The following is a 19,492-nucleotide window of genomic DNA, read 5'->3' as shown; positions in this document are numbered from 1 at the left end:
GAAAGACTTCAGAGGTATGCTTTGGTTTTCCACTGGAGAATGAGAGGAAGGAGGGAGGACAACGGAGAAATAATGAAGCAGGCAATCACAGGAGATGCATTAGAAGGAAGTGAGTCCAACCACTCTCACTCTTTCCAAATACCCTTTAGAATGGCAACAAGGATCACAAGTTACCTAGGTCCTGTGTATGTAACCATCATGTTGGAAAAATAAACACATCAAATAAATCTAATCATTTTTCAAGTCTGAGGTTCTGACAGAGGAGCTTAGCCCCTCCCACGGAATCTGTGGCCCCCCTCTTTCAATACATTAAATGTAACTAAACCTTGGGATCTGAAGAAGCCCCAGGGCATTGGGAGAGAAGGCTTGTCACTATAGGCGGGTCGCTCAGGTTCGGCTACGGAAAGGCGGAAGCCTGCGGTGGAGCTGTGGTTGGGGGGATGTGGGTTTTGTGGCTGAACTCGATGTTGGTGTAGAAAACCAGGGGAGACGACGGCAGAGTGGAGTTCGCCCGCCCAAGAGGGGTGCGGAGAGGCTGAGAGCGCTACAGAAATCTCCCAGAGGTGCTCAGCCAGGGTCTCCAGTACCAGGACGAGGGCGGGGCCCCTCTGGAACGCCAGCGATTGGATGCTCCCTAAGTCCCGCCTTCCCGGACCCTTTCCCTGAGGCTCCGCCCACAGCGCCAAGCGCGCGCCTCGGGAGCCGGGAGGGGTCGGGGCGGCGGCGGCGGCGGCGGGAGGAGAGGTGAGGTTCCGGCACGCGCCCCACTCGCTGCGAGAACGCGAGCAGCGCGCTCCCGCGCCCCGCGTCGCCATCTTTTTCCCCCTCCGTCCGTCTGTCTGCTGTTGGCTTTGTCCGTCCGCCGCGCCGCGCCGCCCCTCGCCTCCCTGCCGCCGGCCCGGCACGCAGCCACCCTCTGCCAGCCGGGATCCGGTCCCGGAGAGCCCCGGCCCGGCCAGCCCGAGCTGCGGCCGGGGCCCATTGTCCCGCGGTCTGTCTGTCCGGAGGCGGGGCCCAGGGACGCGGAGCGCCGAGGCAGCGGGTAAAGCGCCCCCGTACCGGGAGCCGGCAGCCAGTGTAGCTCCCGCCGCCCCGCGCCGCCGTCCACCTTTTGTCTGCTGGCGCCTGGGGAGGGGTGGGCTCGGTGCTGCGATGGCTGGGTGCGGGCCTCGCGGCCGGCGTCTGACAGACTGGGGTGGAGCTGGGGGAGGGGAGGATGGGCGTGGGAGAGCGGACGGGGCGGGGGGCACGGGTCGTCCTGGCACGGGCGGACGCAGGAGCTACTAAATTTAGATTTCAGAGAAGGCTAAGTGGTCTGAGGGTTTGGTCTGAGCCGCCTCGGGAGACCTGGCTCCAGTCTAATACCTGGGATTTACCTGTGCTCCCGTTCGAGAAATCCAGAGGGACCATCTCAGTTGATGGCACACATGAGCTCCAGCCGCGACCCTAGAGGATCCGAGGACAGTAAAACGGCTGTGTGACCGACCACCTCTCTTCTCTCCGTTTTGGCAGATTCACATCACTCGGATTCGGGCGAGTTTACTTTGCTCCGTGGGAACCACACCAGAGCTGGAGGTGGGAATGCACCCTCTTTACACACACACACACACACACACACACACACACACACACACACCATCTGTACTGTGCCCTGGAAGCTACATCCCTCTTTACACACACACACACACACACACACACACACACACACACCATCTGTACTGTGCCCTGGAAGCTACATCCTAACACCTGTGGGAGGGCAGAGACAAGGATGGGAGGGGGTGGTGCACCTTCCCAATACTCTGACTGTGGCTCTATAGATGACAAAAGTGCTCCCTTTAAAAGTAGCATCCCTTGTAGGTCTGATCCTCAGTTTACCGATCTTCCCATTCCAGTTTCCTTCCAGCTGAAGAGGTTCAGGAAGCTAGCTCTCCAGTTACATCCCAATCTTACGTTTCACATTTGGGCACCGCTGAAGTTAAAGGGGACCAGGTGACCTTTTAGACAACTTACCCTCAGGTTTTGTTTTGTTTGTTTTAGTAGGGTTGCTGCCATAAAACTAACCTTAAATACGGTGCTGTTTGGGTCAGGAGTGCCCTTCCAGTGCTGTTTGTCTGTTTCTTATTTATTTTCAAGGGTTTCCCCCACCTCCAGACTTTTTCTTTCTGGTGGGTGTTTTAATTATTGTGGCTTGGCTTTGTTTTGTGGGAAGGGAGGGTGTGTGTTTATTTTTCCTTTGATTCTTCAGGTGTGAAGTCCCATGAGGTACCATCTGGTCAGTTCCCCATTGGGCCACTGGGAGGATGGAGAAACAGTGGATGCTGCTGCCTTTATATGCAGCTCTGTCACTGCATATTTAACCTCTTTGCCTTGTAGCTTTAGTATTGACCTGTTGTCTTACTAAAATTATCTAAATAAAGCCTGACTCAAGGATTTGGCATTCCTTCAAGTAGATTTTATTATCTCTTTCTCGGAGCTTCAATTCCTGATCTTCCTGGGGGTAAATGTAAATGAGATTTAATTGGTTTTCATTATAAAATGGAGAAGTGTAGAAAAACAGACGATCTGTATTTCATTCATCTTTCTACTTTGGGATTCTGTAGACAAAGAAAAGATCTAAAGTGTGGTATTCATTCTCAGCTTGTATTAAAATGTTTAGAAAGAATTAACCAGGTATAGCTGTGCACATCTCTAATTCCAGTAGTCAGAAGGCTGAGGCTGAGGGTTATTTGAGGCCAGGAGTTTAAAGTTGAGGCACAATCTCCAAAAAGAGTATGAGCAGCAGGAAGGAAAAGACAGAAGAGTGACTACCCCCTACAACTGGGGTATAGCTTAGTTGGTAGAGTGCTTGCCCAGTATGCACACAGTCCTACCTAGCATGCACAAAGCTTTAGATTCAGTCCCCAGCACCACATAAAACTGGGTAAGGAGGCAACTGCCTGTATTCTCTCGAGACAGGAATATCAGAAATTCAAGGTCATTCTTTGCTACTTAACCTAATTCAAGACCAGTTAAAGATACATGAAACTCATATTTCCAAGGGGGAGGGAGAAAAACACAGATAATACATACCTTTTGTATTAGCTATCAGTATGCTGCTGTCTAAAAAATTTTTTTTCTCTATTGTACATATTAGGAGTTATTTTCCTTTTTTTAATTGAAGGTCTGAAAAGAAGTGTGTTTGGTATGCAGATATGATAGAAGACTGCCTGAAAGCTGCTTCCTTTGCCACTTCCTGTGGAGGCCTGTCTTTGCCATTTGCGGTTTCTTTCTTCTTTTGGTAAGGGGAGGCAGGATCTGATTACAGGTCTGAGGGCCTTTCTAGCTACATAGAGGAGTTAGTTGGATTAGCAGGTGAGTCTTCATTAACTAGAGTGCAAAGTACAACTAGTAGCTTCTCTTAAAGCAGCAAACTATGTAATTTCTATATGTGAGTGCAATTTAAGAAGGCAGTAACTGAAAGGAATCGGGGAATGACTAAATGCAGTTTTCACTTTATCTTTTCACTCTGATGTCTGTCTACCTGGTTTTATGGTGTTGGGAATTGAATCCAGGGTCTGACAATGCTAAGCAAGTGCTCTACCACAGTATCTACCACATCCCCAGCCATCACTCTGTCTTTTATAGAAAAGGCCACAGCTTCTGCAACTAATCCATTTCAGAGCCTCTTACAATGCTTATGACTGAACCAGTCATAGTTAATAAAGAACCTTCAGGCTTAAGAATTTGCCTGCCCCTGTGTTGGGGGGCAGACGCACATCTTTGCTGCTCTTCTCCTATAGGGAACGTTTCTTATTTTTTCTTGGTCCCCTTGTTATACAGCAGGATTGAGAAAAGGCTATAAAATTATGATCTTTGACCACCTCTCCAGAACAAATAAGCAGGGCCAGTTAGTGTTCCACATCAGGAGGCTGAATAAGTGTTGCACGATTTGGATGCCATCTACTCTTCTGATGAGAGCCTGTCTTAAGTGGTAGAAGTTTGACTGCTCTGGTGCCATCATGCTAGGTGCCTGGGAGTGCATTACAGATTTGTGATAACCTTTGTTACCTTTAAGTACTGTTTCTTAGAAAACCATCCAGAGGTACAGATTTCAAGCCTTGACCTCCACATGTGACAGGTCAGCTGCTACAGGTCTTCGTCATGCTTTTGCTTTCTCTCACATCTATGGGAGTCATCTCTTTAACCCATATTACTTCTAACCTCGATTGTCTGAATTTGCATCCTTTTCTGTCCTATGATCTTCACTGTGACCACTTAGTAGTAGTCTGAATTCCAGACAGCTTTAGAGAATTCTCTTTAAGTCCTGTAAAAGTACTTGCCTCTTAAGCTTCTTGGGACCTTGACACTGGGTTAGAGATTTATTTACTTTTTTAAAATTTCATTAGCTCAGTTATTTATATCTGGTGAGTTTTATATGCTCAAGGTATTTTTAAGGTCTTATTTCTAATTTTGTAATTTCTGGGGAGAATAACAGGCTAACAATGTCTTTTTTTTTTTTTTTTTTTTTTTTTTTTTTTTAATCTATTTTTATTTTTGCAGGTTAGCAGACTACAAGGAGATAGTGACATTTCTGGTGGTGAAACTGGGAAAGACCAGAGCTTTTATATCAGGGAAACATGTCCCGTAGGAAACAGACAAATCCAAATAAAGTTCACTGTGAGTACTGGGCTTTATCCTCTGGAACCTGGGAAGATGAGGGTCAGAATGAAAGAGAAACCTAAATTTAGGGTGAGAGGCTCACTCTCATTTGGAGAAGAAAGGGTTAAAGGCTTAACATATTTGGATCTGAAGTGTGATGTCTAACTTGTCTAAGGGGTATATGCATTATTCATTCTTAACAATTATAGGAAAGTTTATTTTGTGAAAATAATATGCTAAGTGTTGGCTATAAAACAGTATAACATAATTAAAATGCAATCCAGCTACACATAAACACAGAAGAAACACAAAAATACAAGCTAGCATATACTATATGCCTCAGAGGGGTACTATTGACTATGTATACCACAAAAGTTAAAAGCAGTTAGGACAAGCTGAGCAGTGATGATGAATGCCTTTAATCCCAGCACTAGGGAGGCAGAGGCAGGTGGATCTCTGTGAGTTCAAGGCCAACCTGGTCTACAGAGAGAGTTCCAGGACAGCCAGGGCTGTTACACAGAGGAACCCTGTCTCAAACAAACAAACAAAAATGTAGGACAATTTTGCTGGCTGCTGTAGCAGTAGAAGGCTTCATAGAAGAAGGCCTAAACCATGGGCTTTAACAAGGCCTCAAAGGGTGAAAGGTAGATTTGGACAGAAAGAAAGGGAGTGCATGTGATCTGTTAGAGTATAAGGAAACTTGTTGCAAGCAGAAGTTTTATTTGTTCAAAGTCACAAGCTGTGTAACCTCAGGGTAAGACCCCATCCAGCTAGAAAAAAAAGACTAAAACAAAGCTTAAGCAATGAAGAAAACCATCAACAACAGGTATCTAATACATATGTAACTGGACAAGCTCTAACCCCATCAAGCAACAGAACTTGGAAGCTTTGGCCACATAGTTCTGGCTTTAGAGTCAACAGGGGTTGTGGAATCTCCCTCAGCTAAGGAAAGCTGCTGAGGCCAGTCATGAGTCAGGGTGTCCCTGCTATGCAGTGAGAAACAGCAGCAAAAACCAAAATCAAAACAGGGCTGGGAGATGGCTCAGTGCTTTGTTGTACAAGCATGAGGATCTGAGTTCAGATCTCCAGAACCCTTGTGAATAAAAATAAAAACAAAAAATGAGATGGTTTAATGGGTAAAACATACCTGGTTTGAAGGCTGATAACCTAAGTTTGATCCCTAGGACCAGCATGGTGGAAGGAAAAAAACAACTCCTGCGAGTTGTCTTTTAGCCTACATACACACTCAAGTATGTGCTTACAGACACACACACTCTCTACATTAAAAAGAAAAAAAGGCTAGGTGTAGTGGTATGAATTTATAACCCCGGTGTTGGGGAAGGAGGTAGAGACAGGCGGATTCTAAAGACTTGGTGGAAAATAATCTAGCTGGCACAGCAAGCTTTAGGTTCAGTGAAATACCTTGTCCAAGAAAAACAAGATAAAGAGCAATAGAGGAAGACACTGACTTCTGGCCTACACACACACACACACAGAATTAATTAGTTACTTTTAAGTTGGGTTTGGGATAATTAACCACTTTTCTAGAATCTGGGTAGAGGAGCATTCTACATAGTAGCAGGTACCCCACCACCCAGCTACAGTCCCACCCTGTGACTTTCTTTTTAAAGAAATAGGTAAACAAAAACATTGGAGATGATTGATTATGTAAGAAATCAAGATGACTGAAATTTTATTGAAAACTGTGTGACCAGAGATGTTATGATAGCTTTGATATCTTAAATTAAAGACATTGGGTAGCAAACCTTCATATGCAATCTTTTAAGTCCCTGAAATATTGAGTAAGATAGAACTAGTTGAGTGCTTCCAGTTGTTATTCTGGGATAGGTAGATTTGCAAAGCTGCTTAATATAAAGCTGAGTGATATAGGAAGATTTAGAAGTGGATGCTGAAGCCAGTCTGAGGTGGCACATGACTTTAATCCCAGCATTCAAGAGGCAGAGGCAGGTAAATCTTTGAGTTTGAGACCAGCCTGGTCTACAAAGCTAGTCCCAGGACAGGCTCCAAAACAGTACAGAGAAGCCATGTCTCGAAGAAGAAGAAGAAGGAAAAAAAAAAAAAAAAAAAAAAAAAGTCAGCCCTGAGGGAGGAACTATTTAACTATTTTTAGTGATAGATTGGGCAGAGATAGTCTTATTAAGTGATGAGCTAAGTTTGGTCAAAGAAAACAAAACACTACGATCTGCTGGTTTCCAAATACCTTTTATTTATTTATGACTTGGGTAATGAAGCTGACCCTATCCTTTTCAAAACAATACCTTCTCATCGTTCATGACAATAATGACAAGTAAAGTAGGTAATTCTAGTTTTTTGACAACTTGAATCTCCTCTCATCTGACATAAAGCTAATTAGACATATTAAACTTAATGCTGCTTGTTTATTAATAGTAAATGTGATGGATTCAAAGTCTAGGTTTGCATTTGAGCAGAGAAGTGAGTTTCATTACTTCAGCCTTCTGGAAAAAGTGGGTGGCCTGAAACTAAAAGCATCCAGAAGTGGGCTGGACAGTGGCAGTGCACGCCTTTGGCACCAGCACTTAGGAGACAGAGGCAAGCGAAGTTCTGTGAGCTCGAGGCCAGCCTGGTCTACAGAGCAAGTTTCAGGATAGATTGTACAGAGAAATCCTGTCTTGAAAAACCAGAAAATAAATAAGTAAGAATTTATAAAAGTAAAATAAAAATAAAAGACTCCCAGAGGCTGGCATATAGTTTGATGGTAAAATGCTTGCTTCTGAATGCTCTGTGTTCTAACCCCAATACCAACAAAAGAAAGAGAGAAAAAGGAAAATATTTAAATCCCACTATAAAACTAGGGAAGTAGCTCAGTTGATAGAGTGCTTGCCTATCATGCATAAAGCCCTGATTTGAACTTCAGCACTGGGACTTAATCTTAATACTGGGAATGGCAAAGGCAGTAGGCTCCGGAGTTCAAAGTCATCGTTGGCTTCATAACAAGTTTGAGCTGGTATGAAGTACTTGACTCCCTGTTTCTGGTTTGTTTGCTTGTTTTAATCTTGAATTTTTTTTTATGTGTATGGGTGTTTTGCTTATATGTCTATGGAACCACATGCATGCCTGATGCCCTCAGAGGCCAGAAGAGGGCATCAGATCCCCTGGAACTGTCATGTGGTTGCTCCCATTGAATCTCCAGAGTGGCCAGTGCTCTTAACCACAGCCATTTCTCCAGCCTTGAAAGAGTCTTTAAAAAAAAAAAAAAATTGATTTGCATGGGATAGCCAGGTACTATTTTAGTACACACTTTGTTTTCATATTTAATGCATCCTGTCAGCCCATTCTCATCTCCTTAGCAGACTCAATGCAAAATTTTAGAATTAAAAATCCAGAATTACTCATTATAGAGAAACTACTGCTGGACTGAAACCTTGTGTTTTAGACCTTCTGCTATACCTGCTTTTCCATTTCTCTCCTTTCTGAGGACAAGTCTGTCAACTGTCTGTAAAATTTGAATACAGTCCTTTGTATACTCACATTTCATGTGGTGGAAATCATGGAAGCCACCAAGAAAAAGGCTTTTCTTAAACTTTTGCTTTCAGATTGCAAGATACCAAGCCTGGAAAGCTTCAGCTGAAAGCTTTTCAGAGCTGAAAAGGTGTCAAAGTCCTTTGTTTTCTGAGAAGCCAGGGAGCTTTGTTTCAGTTCATGCTGCTAACATTCCTGGGATGTAAGTGCTGCTCCCAACATAGACAGCACCTGTCTATACAGACTGCCATCTGGGAAGGCACCCGAAGGGCCTTCTCGAAGTACTGCTGCTTTTTCTGAACAGACATCTGCTCACTTAGAGAACATTCAACTGTGTGATTTCAAGCAGCCCAGAATTGCATTTACTAAACTGTACTAAGGACCTGAAAGAAAAAGAAATCTTTGTCCTTCTAAGAATTTTACCTTGGTCTTATCATCTTTTTCTAAACTGGCTTTCACTGCCTTGTTCTTCACTAGTCTGAATCCCGAGGCAAAAGTGAGATTAAAAACTCTTTGCATTTCATACCAAGTTTAAAAAGACAAAAAGGAAAGAAAGGAGTACCTAGATATCATTGTGGAACCTGGCTATTAATAGGCAGATAAATGCCCACATTTAATAAGGTGACATAATTCTACATTATAAAAATAGGCAATTCTAGAACGTTTCTTAATCACTAGTATTTGTGTGCATCATACTTGAATTAACATGTATAACATTTTAAAAGTTTTACATTTGTTTTGTGTATGGGGTAAGGGAGGACATGCCACAGCACACACCTGAAGATCAGAGGACAGCTTCCAACTGTGAATTCTCTCCCTAAACTATGTAGATGCCAGGGTTGAACTCAGGCGTGGTGGAAAGTGCGTTTATCCACTGAGCCATCTCAGTAGCTCCAGGGTCACATATTTTCTAGCAGCTTTCACTTTCTCTCCAGATGATGATTCTAGACAGTTGAATTTGGAGATTAGGTAAAAGTGACCATTGGAAAAATCACTGGCAAGATTCTTAGGAAGTCTGATAAAATCCCCTTTAAGATTTAAAAACACTTTTGTATTATTTTATGGTACTATTTAAAATAGGAATAGCCTTAAAGAATAGTATTTATTTTAGGTGTTTTCATAGTCAGGAATAGATTAAGAGTAGATTGTATTTCTATACTACTGAAAAAAATATTGTATCCCCAAGTTCCCTATCTGGGGTTGCCAGCAAGAATCTTAGTGAGTTATATTGAAGAGATGTCATTCTCATCTGTAAAATTCTGAATATTTAAACTAAAACTAAAACTAAATTCTGAGTTCATGTTAATAAAAATTAAACTGAATTACTGGTTCATTTTGAAAAAATGTATCTGTTTTTAGATTTTTTTTAAAACTTAATTATATGTGTATGGGTGTTTTGCCTTGCATGCCTGTTTTCCATGCCAGAGGTGGGCATTGGATCTCTTGGAACCAGAGTTACAGATGGTTGAGAGCCACCATGTGGGTACTAGGAATTGACTTATGTCTTCTGGAAGAGCAGTTAATGCTCTTTACCATTGAGCCATCTCACCAGCCTCCTTTTAGATGTCTTTCTACTGGTTCAATGTAATAGAAATGTGATTAAAACTTTTTTTTTGATTCATTCCTAGTATGTTATAAATCTAAGCTTCCTTACAAACTTGAAGTGTTATTGATAAGAGATGGTGACAGTAACTGACATTTTCAGTACATGCCAGTATATAATTTATTCCTTAGTGCCAGATTGGTCTCTGGCCCTTAGATCCAAAAACATGAACCAATGTGGAGGAATTCAGTAACTATTACTGTTGGCCATAGTTTTGTTGTTTTAGTGGAATCAACATGGAAAAATGAAATACTTTACTTTTGCAGAGAAGGAAGGGAAAACACTTTGTACAATTTACTTTTTGCTTTCTTTAGCAGTAACTTATAGTCCATGTATTACTTTAGAAATTGTAAACACATGTTGGGCATGATGATGCATACCTGCAATCCCATCACTCAGGAGGCAGAGGCAGGTGTCTGCTTGTGAATTCTAGGCTAGCCTATTCTTCATAATGAGTTCCAGATCAGCCAGAGCTATGTAGAGAGACTTTATCTCAAAAAACAAAGAACAAAAACATGTGAACACAGTCTTAAAGCAACTTATTTTTCCTTTTCTTGAGTTCTGTATACCTAGGAATATACACTTAACACTCTCCACCTCCAATCTTACAGGATGAGTCATAATTGCCATAATGTCAGTTTCTCTAATCCAGGCATGATGACTCATGACAATATCAGAACTATATTTTTCCTTTTGTCACACTGTGGCCTTGAAAACATTTCCATATTTGAATTGTTGCATGATAAGAAGATAACACCAATACTATGATAGAGCCAGTCTTATCACATAGAGATAAGTATTTGTTGTTAGCAGAACTACTGTAAAGCCCCTATAACATTGAATTCATACCTCCATTTGCAGCACATGGGAAGTTTGGATTTTAGGGAATAGGGTTATAGGTCAGTATATTTTTAGCATGTATAAGGCCCTAGGCTTAACCCCTATCACAAGAGAAACAGACACTAAAGTTGAAGAAAAGGGGCCCAGGAAAGACATATAATACTTGGTTTCACCATAGACCTTAGCTTTTTTCTATTTTTAAAAAATGATTTATGTTTATTTATGTGCTTGTGTGTTTATGTACATGTGAGTGCAGATACTTGTGGAGGCCAAAGGTGTTGTATTCCTTGGAGCTGGACCTAGAGGCAGCTGTTTGCCTCTGATATGGGGACTGGGAACCAAATTCTGCAAGAGCAATGGATACTCTTTACTGCTGAGCCATCCCTCCATCATCCCTAGTTAGTATGGATATATGAAAGGTAGGTAGGTAAGAATACCTACCATATAAAGAATCAAGGTGAGGGGACCAGCACGATGCTAGGTGGGCAAAAGTGCTTGTTGTGTAAGCATCACAACTTGAGTTCAATCCCTAGGTCTTCTGTCCTCTGTATATTCACTATTTACATTTATACCTCCCACACATAATAATATAATAAAAAAAATTATAAGAGAGAGAATTAAGGTGAGGACTATATAATACTTACAAAGCCTGGAATAGCAAGTGTCACACAGTAACTATAGTTGTCTTTAGTGCTTAGCATATAGTAGTGCTTAAGGATTATTTGCTGAATGAGTGACCAAGTAAATCATTTGGAGTTGAGCCCCTTCTCAGTTTTCATACTGACCAAGGAACAACTTCCACATCATTGTCTCTCCAAATAGCCTGTTTACTAGCCTTTCCCTTTTCAGTAAGAAAAGTCCTGTTCTGTAGTCAAACATCTCACTAGAGCTTTTGCTTATTCTCCCTTGGTGACTGGGGAATTGGGCCTGTAGTTTCCATTCTCACTGAGATAAGAGAAACCTAACTCTCTTTTCTCTCTATGCCTAGTCATTTGGAAATTAAAAAGCGCTCGAAGGTTAACTCTCCAATAACATGGATCTGGGGCAGAGCTCATGAAAAGTAAATGCAAAATTAGGGATGATCTAGGGTTGCTGGATACTTTATGCAAAAACAAAGGCCACACTGACTCAAGGAGAGTTGGATACATAGTATTTGTTGTAAGTTAGTTGGTGTGTTTCATTCATTCAAGAATTAGTTTTAGGGAGTTTTAATATTGTCTGCATTCCCTTTGCTACCCATCTCATCTGTTACTCAGCCAGTCATGTTTATTATGAATAATTCTGATAACCATTAGAGAAGAGCAAGTATGTCCAAAACATCTTGAAATGAATGAAAAAGATAGGATTAGAGGTTTATTAGGGATTACCTAAAGCATTTGTGTATAGTTTGAATTAGGGCTGTGAGAATACAAGGTTTAAAGAGTTTTGCCCATTTTATTGCTCTGCTTCCATCCCCTCACTTTACCTCTTCTTACCTCTGTATCTCCCCTATCCTGATGGAAGATTACAAAGGAATTGAGATTCTGCAGTTAAGTTTGTAAAGTTATAATTTTCAAGGGCTGGATGGCCTTGAGCACACTAACCGCTCTTCCAAGGGGACCTGGGTTCAATTCCCAGAACCCACATGGCAGCTAATAGTTGCCTGTAACTCCAAGATCTGACACCTCTACACAGACATACATACAGGAAAAACACCAATGACCAATGCAAATAAAATAAAAAAAAAAATCATCTTTTCAAGGGTCAAGAGTAAGGAAGATTTAAGATAACTTATTGCCCAGGAAGAGCAGCTACACTGTTGGAGATAGTAGCATGACTTAGAGATGAATGAACCCAGCACAGGGTATCTGCTTGTCTCCTACCTTAGAATGGTCTGACCTTCCAACTACTTTGTCATGGCATGTACTGTCCAGTTGGTAGCCTGACTGTTTTTCCTTGTGACCACCAGGGGATCAAGTATTTGCTGGGCTAGAAGAACAAGCCCGACAAGCTATGATGAAAACAGATTTTCCTGGAGACCTTGGCAGTCAGCGACAAGCTATCCAACAACTAAGAGATCAGGACTCCAGTAGCAGTGAGTTCTGCACCTTCTGGTAATGACTCAGGGCAATGGGAGAAGAACTAACAGAGTGTATGCTCTGGGGATTGTGTGTGGGGGTTGGGAGGAAGCTCTAAGAAGATGTGTGGATCCCTGGTGTCTGAATATGTTTATTCAGAGAGAGAGGACAGGTTGGCTTGTCATTCTTGTAACTCATGGACTCTAGTAATTGACACAGTGCCATACACAGATAGGTTTGTGGTGGTTGTGAAATAGGACACTCTAATTAGTGTTCAGGCAGCTCATGGGCCAGGTCAAAAAAGGGGGGGGGGAGCTAGAGAAATGGCTCAGCTGTTAAAGGCTAGGCTCACAACCAAAAAAGAAAAAAAAAATGCCTTTGCTTTAGGTCTATTTATTAATAAAATACAAGAGTGGCATTGAATTCTTGCTTGAGGTCCTAGTTTGAATATTGCACAGGTTTGCTTAGTGATGAGATTATGTAGCATATAAAAATGCTGAAGTCCAAGTCTTCCCATTTACGAGGTCAAAAAGTATTTATTTAATATTGCTGGGTGGTGGTGATGTGTGCCTTTAATCCCACCACTCAGGAGTCAAGAGGCAGGTAGATCTCTGAGTTTGAGGTTTATGGAGCACATTCTAAGAAATGAATTCTAGAATTTCTAGAAACCCTATGGAAACACAGTACTTTCTTAACAGGTAAGAGTAGACATCTGCAGGCATCTAGTAGACTACTGTTCCAAAGAGTTACACCATACTTTTTGACAGCATACTTAAAAATAAAAGTTCCTAACAGAGATAATCAGATAATTGACAAGTTACAAAAGTGCATTTTATTCAGTAGTGCCTTAGACTAAGCCTACAAGTGTTCTACACTGGATGCTGGTGAGAAAATGTGTTGTGATCTAATCTGTGCCAACCCTTCATAACTAAGATGGACTCAAGTGAAATAAAGCTTTAAGGAAAAAATACCATATTCTTCAGCTCCCAAATATAGCCTCCCACATGGCAAGCACACCCAATATAGACACATATAGCCACCAGCAGGTGATCTGGTAGGAATTTGTCAATAAAGGACATTTAACCCTGTTTTGTATAGAAAGAAATGATCTTGTACTGTGGATTTAGAAATTATGCAGAACAGTAGGGAAATGAGTAGCATTGTTAGCAAGGAAATGTTAGTCCAAATATATATGCAGAGCTTGGTGAGACTCTACTGACAGGGGAGTCCAGAATCTAAGCAGGCATGGGAGGGCTATCCCCCACGACTGACAGCTTCCCTGGGTGTGGCTTCCTCTATGATCTTTAAAGCTGAACCACACTGAACCTCTTTTGTTATTGTGGGTTTTTGTTCCCCCTCAGTCCTTTTTTCCTCTATTTTACAGATGACAGGCAAAATCAACTCATACATGCCATGCAGATTCATTAGCCATAGGTAGATTACCCCACAACCACATCCTTCCCTCACAAACTAACAGACCAAGTTACTCATGCCTACTTCTTGCACATTTTGTTTTCCGTTAGATAAGCCGAAGAACCAACTGAAACAGTGGATTTATTTAGTTTAAAATGTGCATTACTAGATTAAGAACAGAGTGGGGCTGGACAGTGGTGGTACACGCCTTTAATTCCAGCAGTAGCACAAGGGAGACAGAGACAGGCAGATCTCTGTGAGTTTGAGGCCAGCCTGGTTTACTGAGTAAGTTCCACAAGAGCCTCCAAAACTACAGAGACCCTGACTTGGAAAAACGGAGTGGACAGATGAGCATAGTGGTACATATGCCTTTGATTCTCTCTCTCAAGAGGTAGAAGCAGGCATATTTCTGAATAGAGTTCCAGGACAGTCAGGACTAGAGAGAAACCCTGTGGTGGGGTGAGATAGAAGCAGGGTAGGCACTTGGGAAGCTGGAGCAGGAGGACCATGCACTTCAAGACAGCCTTTGCTGCACAGTAAAACAATCTCCAAAAAGAAAGAAAGGAAACCAGGGTAACCCTGAACACCTTCCATCCTTACAAATATGAACTGCCCAAGGTTGGTTGCTATGCTAATTCCACTTTTCCACTGTAATGTATAGCCATTTCCCTATAAACTGACATAATTTTAAACTAATTTATCTTTATATACTTACTGATAAAAAGAAATACAATTTTGTTATTTCTGGAAGTGTATATTGATGTTTGTTGTGAGAGAAGAGATTAGTGGTCTCGGGTAGAATTGTCAGTGACAGCATGGAGAAATTGTGCAGGTGACTATAGAGACAAGTAATAAAGTAATGAAATCAGGAAGACATGTTGCTAAGTCAGATTGTGTTGCGGGAATGAGTTTGGTGTGATGTGCTTAGGGAAGTATAGTTTCAAGTGTAAAATATTTGAGAACCATAAATAATTATTTTGCTAGGCATGTTGGGAGACAGAGGCAAGAGGATCAGAAATTCAAGGTCATCCTTGAATATATAGTGAGACTGAAGCCAGTCTGGGCTACATGAGACCTGTTTGGTAAACAATTATTTTTATGGTAGTTATTATTTAATGGCTAGTTACCATTTCTAGTGTCAATTTGTCTCACATTGTCCTTTTAGTGTGTAGGTGGCATAATGAATGGCAGTCATAGCAGGTTTTCATTCATCATAGTTTGTGCCCACTAAGCACTGATGCAAACTGTACAACCTGAAGTCTGAAAATGTTTTTTTTTTTCATTGTAGCTGCAAACCCTGGAGTGGACAGCAGCTCAGAATGTATTCCTGTAAAACTCAGAACAAGTGACCAGTTTATGTGTTCCAGGTGACAGTGAAGGTGACGAAGAGGAGACCACACAAGATGAAGTGTCTTCCCACACATCAGAGGAAGATGGTGGGGTAGTCAAAGTGGAAAAAGAATTAGAGAACCCAGGACAGCCTGTTGGTAGTGGGAATGAAGTAGTGGAGCATGAGGCAAGTGGCAAGCAGTCCTCATCACAACCGGTTTTTTCCACCCAGCCCTTAGACCCGTAAATGCTCTCGCCTCTTTCCAAGCAGAGCAGCATCTTAGCAAAGTGAGAATTACTCTAAGAGGTGCTCTGGGGTGTGCTTGCAGGGTTAAGTCAGAGGCAGTGTCCTGTGGAACCAGCTTCCAACAATATGCTTTCCTGAGTATTCGTGCAAGGAACATGCAGAAGGAAAGCTAACCCTGTCCCTGAAGGGTTCAATCTCCTCAGGGTAGAAAGCTTTGAAAATTTAATTCCTTTCAAACAATACTTTATCCTTCAGTCCATACTGGGAAGCAAAGACTAACACCCGGTATAGGGTCTCTATTGGGGCGGGGCAGAGAGGAGACTGGTGAGGAGGCTTCATGATTTGCCTGTTTGGATTTGTAGGTCACAGAAAGCCTAAATTCTGACCCCTTGCTTGAACTCTGCCAGTGTCCCCTCTGCCAGCTTGACTGTGGGAGTCGGGAGCAGCTGATTGCACACGTGTATCAGGTATAGAATGGGGAGGGGGAGTTCTGGGGCTGAGTGCCAGGAGTTTAGATCTCAGGTGCTGCAGTGATCTCTGCCTCTGGCAAAAGCAGTTCTGATTGTTGGTTCTACTAGGACTCATTCCGCCCTTCAGAACATCTTAGAAAATAATGGTGACGTATTAGTTAAATAGGTTCTGAATTCCCAGACAGATACACTTTGGAAATTAAGTATCACGATCTTGTTTTCCTAAATTAATACATTCAGTAGTGAAATAGAAACTGACTTCTATTAACAATGATGACTTTTAAAGGGGGTAAGGTTAACATAAATAGTATAATGTAAGCCAACAAGGCACCTGCCACCAAGCCTTATGACCTTTGACCCACTCAGCAGAAGGAAAACTGATTGCCACTTGTTATCCTCTGACCTACACACACACACTGTGGCATGTGCAGGTACACCACACACAAAATAAATAAAGTGCACAATGACATATTTTGAGGTGCTAGTGAAAGTACAAACGAGGAAAACAGACCATTCCATCCTAATGCAATTAAGAATGTACCTATTCCTAGTGGTCTGTATTTATGAGACAGCCTAAGTTCTACCAAGCTTTATAGATTGTACCTATGAAGACAGTTGGTTCATTAGAAGTATTTCTTCAACTTCGCAGTGGTGCTGCATGCCTTAATCCTAGCCCTTGGGAGGCAGAGGCAGGCAGATCTCTGAGTTTGAGGCCGGCCTGGTCTAGAGAGTGAGTTCCAGAATAGCCAGGGTTACACAGATGAACCCTGTCTTGAAAAACCAACAACAAAAAAAAAGAATTTCTTCAGAGGACTAAAGAAAGGCAGGCCATAATACCTGTTACATACTACTACTCCTATCTAGCTCCTTCATTGTACTCTTAAAATGTACTTGTAACTACACAATATGAGCCAGGAAAGCATGAATCTCTCAGGCTCTGAGGACGACTCTGGAACCCCATTATTCTTCAAGCCATTCATATGTCCCAGAGTATGGTCAGAATTCACAATAATAAAATATGAGCAGTGGTCTGAATGGTTAAACAAATAGTTGCAAGTCTCTCATTCTAAGGGAAAAAAGGAAAGGGTGCAGACTGTCCTGGAGGTAACACAAAATTAACAGATTAAGGTGTTGTTTTACAGCATACTGCAGCAGTGGTGAGTGCCAAGAGTTACATGTGCCCTGTCTGTGGACGGGCCCTTAGCTCCCCAGGGTCCTTGGGTCGCCACCTTCTTATCCATTCAGAAGACCAGCGGTCTAACTGTGCGGTGTGTGGAGCCCGTTTTACTAGCCATGCCACTTTTAACAGGTTAGTAGACCACCTAACCTTGTGCTAAGAGCAAATACTGGATATAAGTTGCTGTTTTCCCAAAAGAAAGACTGAGATAAGTAATGCAAAAGAGCTGATAGAACAATATGGAAATACAAGTAATGAGACTAGGAGATAGGGTAGGTAGTATGCACTAGATATCCCTCAAAGGAAATGAATTGCTTTTTTTTTCCCTATCAGAGTATTTCCAACTAGAAAGTGATACAGAGACACGAAAGAACATTCATGATAAAGCAAGCAGAAGTTGCAGTATGCTGAGAGGAGCCTGGTGTGAGGACACACTGCTGTGTTCTAGGAAGACTAAAACACTGTCCTCATCTCATTGCCTTGGTTGTATAATACACAAGCTACTTTTCTTTGTGGGCAATGCCAGGTAAAGCAGTGAATTGTACCTGCTTGAAGGAAACCTCCACTTCCAGGCCCCTTCTTCACTCACACAGTAGACCCAGCCCTGCTTGGCGCCTACAAGATAACTGCCTTTCTGGCTTTGCCTTGTAGGGATTATTCTGAGTAGGTTTCAATGGCAGGTGGATCAGTTGCTAATTTAAGGTGGGCCTTAAAATTTAGTAAATACCCTAATCTGAAGAAGAGAAGGGGTCTTCCAGGCATTCAAACCAACCATCATAGTGGTGGACTTAGAACAGTTTGCCTAGTGGTTATGGGGTAAGTCAGTTACCTGGGTACCTGAGACTTGCTATACAGAAATACTAACCATCAAAAATCTTGGCTTCCCAGTGAGAAACTTCCTGAAGTACTTAATATGGAATCCCTACCCCAAGTCCACAGTGAGGGACCCTCCAGTGCTGAAGGGAAGGACATTGCCTGCAGTCCTCCAGTATACCCTGCTGGAATTCTGCTTGTGTGCAACAACTGTGCTGCTTACCGCAAGCTACTGGAAACACAGACCCCCAATGTACGCAAGTGGGCCCTCCGTCGACAGAATGAACCTTTGGAAGTACGGCTACAACGACTTGAACGAGAACGCACAGCCAAGAAGAGTCGGCGGGACAATGAGACCCCAGAGGAGCGGGAGGTAAGACGCATGAGGGACCGTGAAGCCAAGCGCCTGCAACGCATGCAGGAGACAGATGAGCAGCGAGCTCGCCGACTACAGCGAGACCGTGAGGCCATGAGGCTGAAACGGGCCAATGAAACCCCAGAGAAGCGGCAGGCCCGACTCATCCGAGAGCGAGAGGCTAAGAGGCTCAAGAGGAGACTGGAGAAAATGGACATGATGTTGCGAGCTCAGTTTGGTCAGGACCCTTCTGCCATGGCAGCATTAGCAGCTGAAATGAACTTTTTCCAGTTGCCTGTGAGTGGGGTAGAGTTGGACAGCCAGCTTCTGGGGAAAATGGCCTTTGAAGAACAGAACAACAGCTCTCTGCACTGAACCACAACCTCTTGCCTGACCTCCCATCCACTCCAGCCCACAGGGATCAGTGCTGCTGTCACCCAGGAGGCCACAGTCCTTGCTGCCACAGGCAGGCCCGGGTTGGTTGCAGGGAAACCTGTGCACTCTCTGCCTGTGGGACCATGATGGGGTCAGGATGGACCCAGCTCAAGGCAGCTCTGGACAAGGGAGCAGGCACTCCAGAAACCTGGACTCCTTAGCCCATTGTGGCAGGCCAGGGTTATGGGACTGTAGGACCCCAGTACAGTCCATGAAGCTGTGAGGGCAAATAAATTAATTTTATCTTTACTGGCCCTTGGCTCTTTTGTCTCATTTGTGTTTCATCCAGTGAGGTGTGCTAGAACTTGATGGGAATTTTCAGCTAGTGACTTCTGGTGGCTTGTTTTCTGAGACAGAATGCTCTTCAACTTAAGGCTATCTGAGCAGAGGACTATAGATCAGATCAAGTCAACTGTGATAAAGACCAAGAGCAGAAAAACATTCACTCTTGCAGTTTGGCTACCATGCTATGAAGGAGATGAGAGCTGCTCATTTCTGTTTCTGTGCTGGTACAAGAACAAGCATAGAACTTTCCTAAGCTTGCATCAAAGGTTATGTACAGTCTGGATATTTATAGATCTTGAGGTCCAGAAGGATGTGCCCTAGTTAGATTG

General features: G+C 42.8%; 1 protein-coding gene across 5 annotated transcripts; it reads left to right on the top strand.

Annotated features, from left to right (window-relative positions):
* Positions 1–902: 902 nt before the first annotated feature.
* Positions 903–19,132, top strand: Znf821 (zinc finger protein 821). Of its 5 annotated transcripts, none has more exons than XM_051201841.1 (9): positions 903–1,042; positions 1,513–1,575; positions 3,161–3,277; positions 4,540–4,656; positions 12,531–12,656; positions 15,420–15,568; positions 15,991–16,095; positions 17,241–17,407; positions 18,164–19,132. In XM_051201841.1, the coding sequence occupies exons 4-9, from the start codon at positions 4,617–4,619 to the stop codon at positions 18,816–18,818; spliced, it is 1,242 nt and encodes a 413-aa protein (XP_051057798.1). In that variant the 5' UTR covers positions 903–1,042; positions 1,513–1,575; positions 3,161–3,277; positions 4,540–4,616; the 3' UTR covers positions 18,819–19,132. The 5 variants fall into 5 exon arrangements, with proteins under 5 accessions (XP_051057798.1, XP_051057795.1, XP_051057796.1 ...); XM_051201838.1 differs by having other exon boundaries at positions 15,420–15,598; XM_051201839.1 differs by having other exon boundaries at positions 3,161–3,351; positions 15,420–15,598.
* Positions 19,133–19,492: the final 360 nt, after the last annotated feature.

This window comes from Phodopus roborovskii, unplaced genomic scaffold, assembly GCF_943737965.1.
Source record: "Phodopus roborovskii unplaced genomic scaffold, PHOROB, whole genome shotgun sequence".
In the NCBI taxonomy this organism is placed as follows: Eukaryota; Metazoa; Chordata; class Mammalia; order Rodentia; family Cricetidae; genus Phodopus; species Phodopus roborovskii.
Note: the sequence above shows the minus strand (reverse complement) of the source record. Positions and strands in the feature narration are given on the sequence as shown.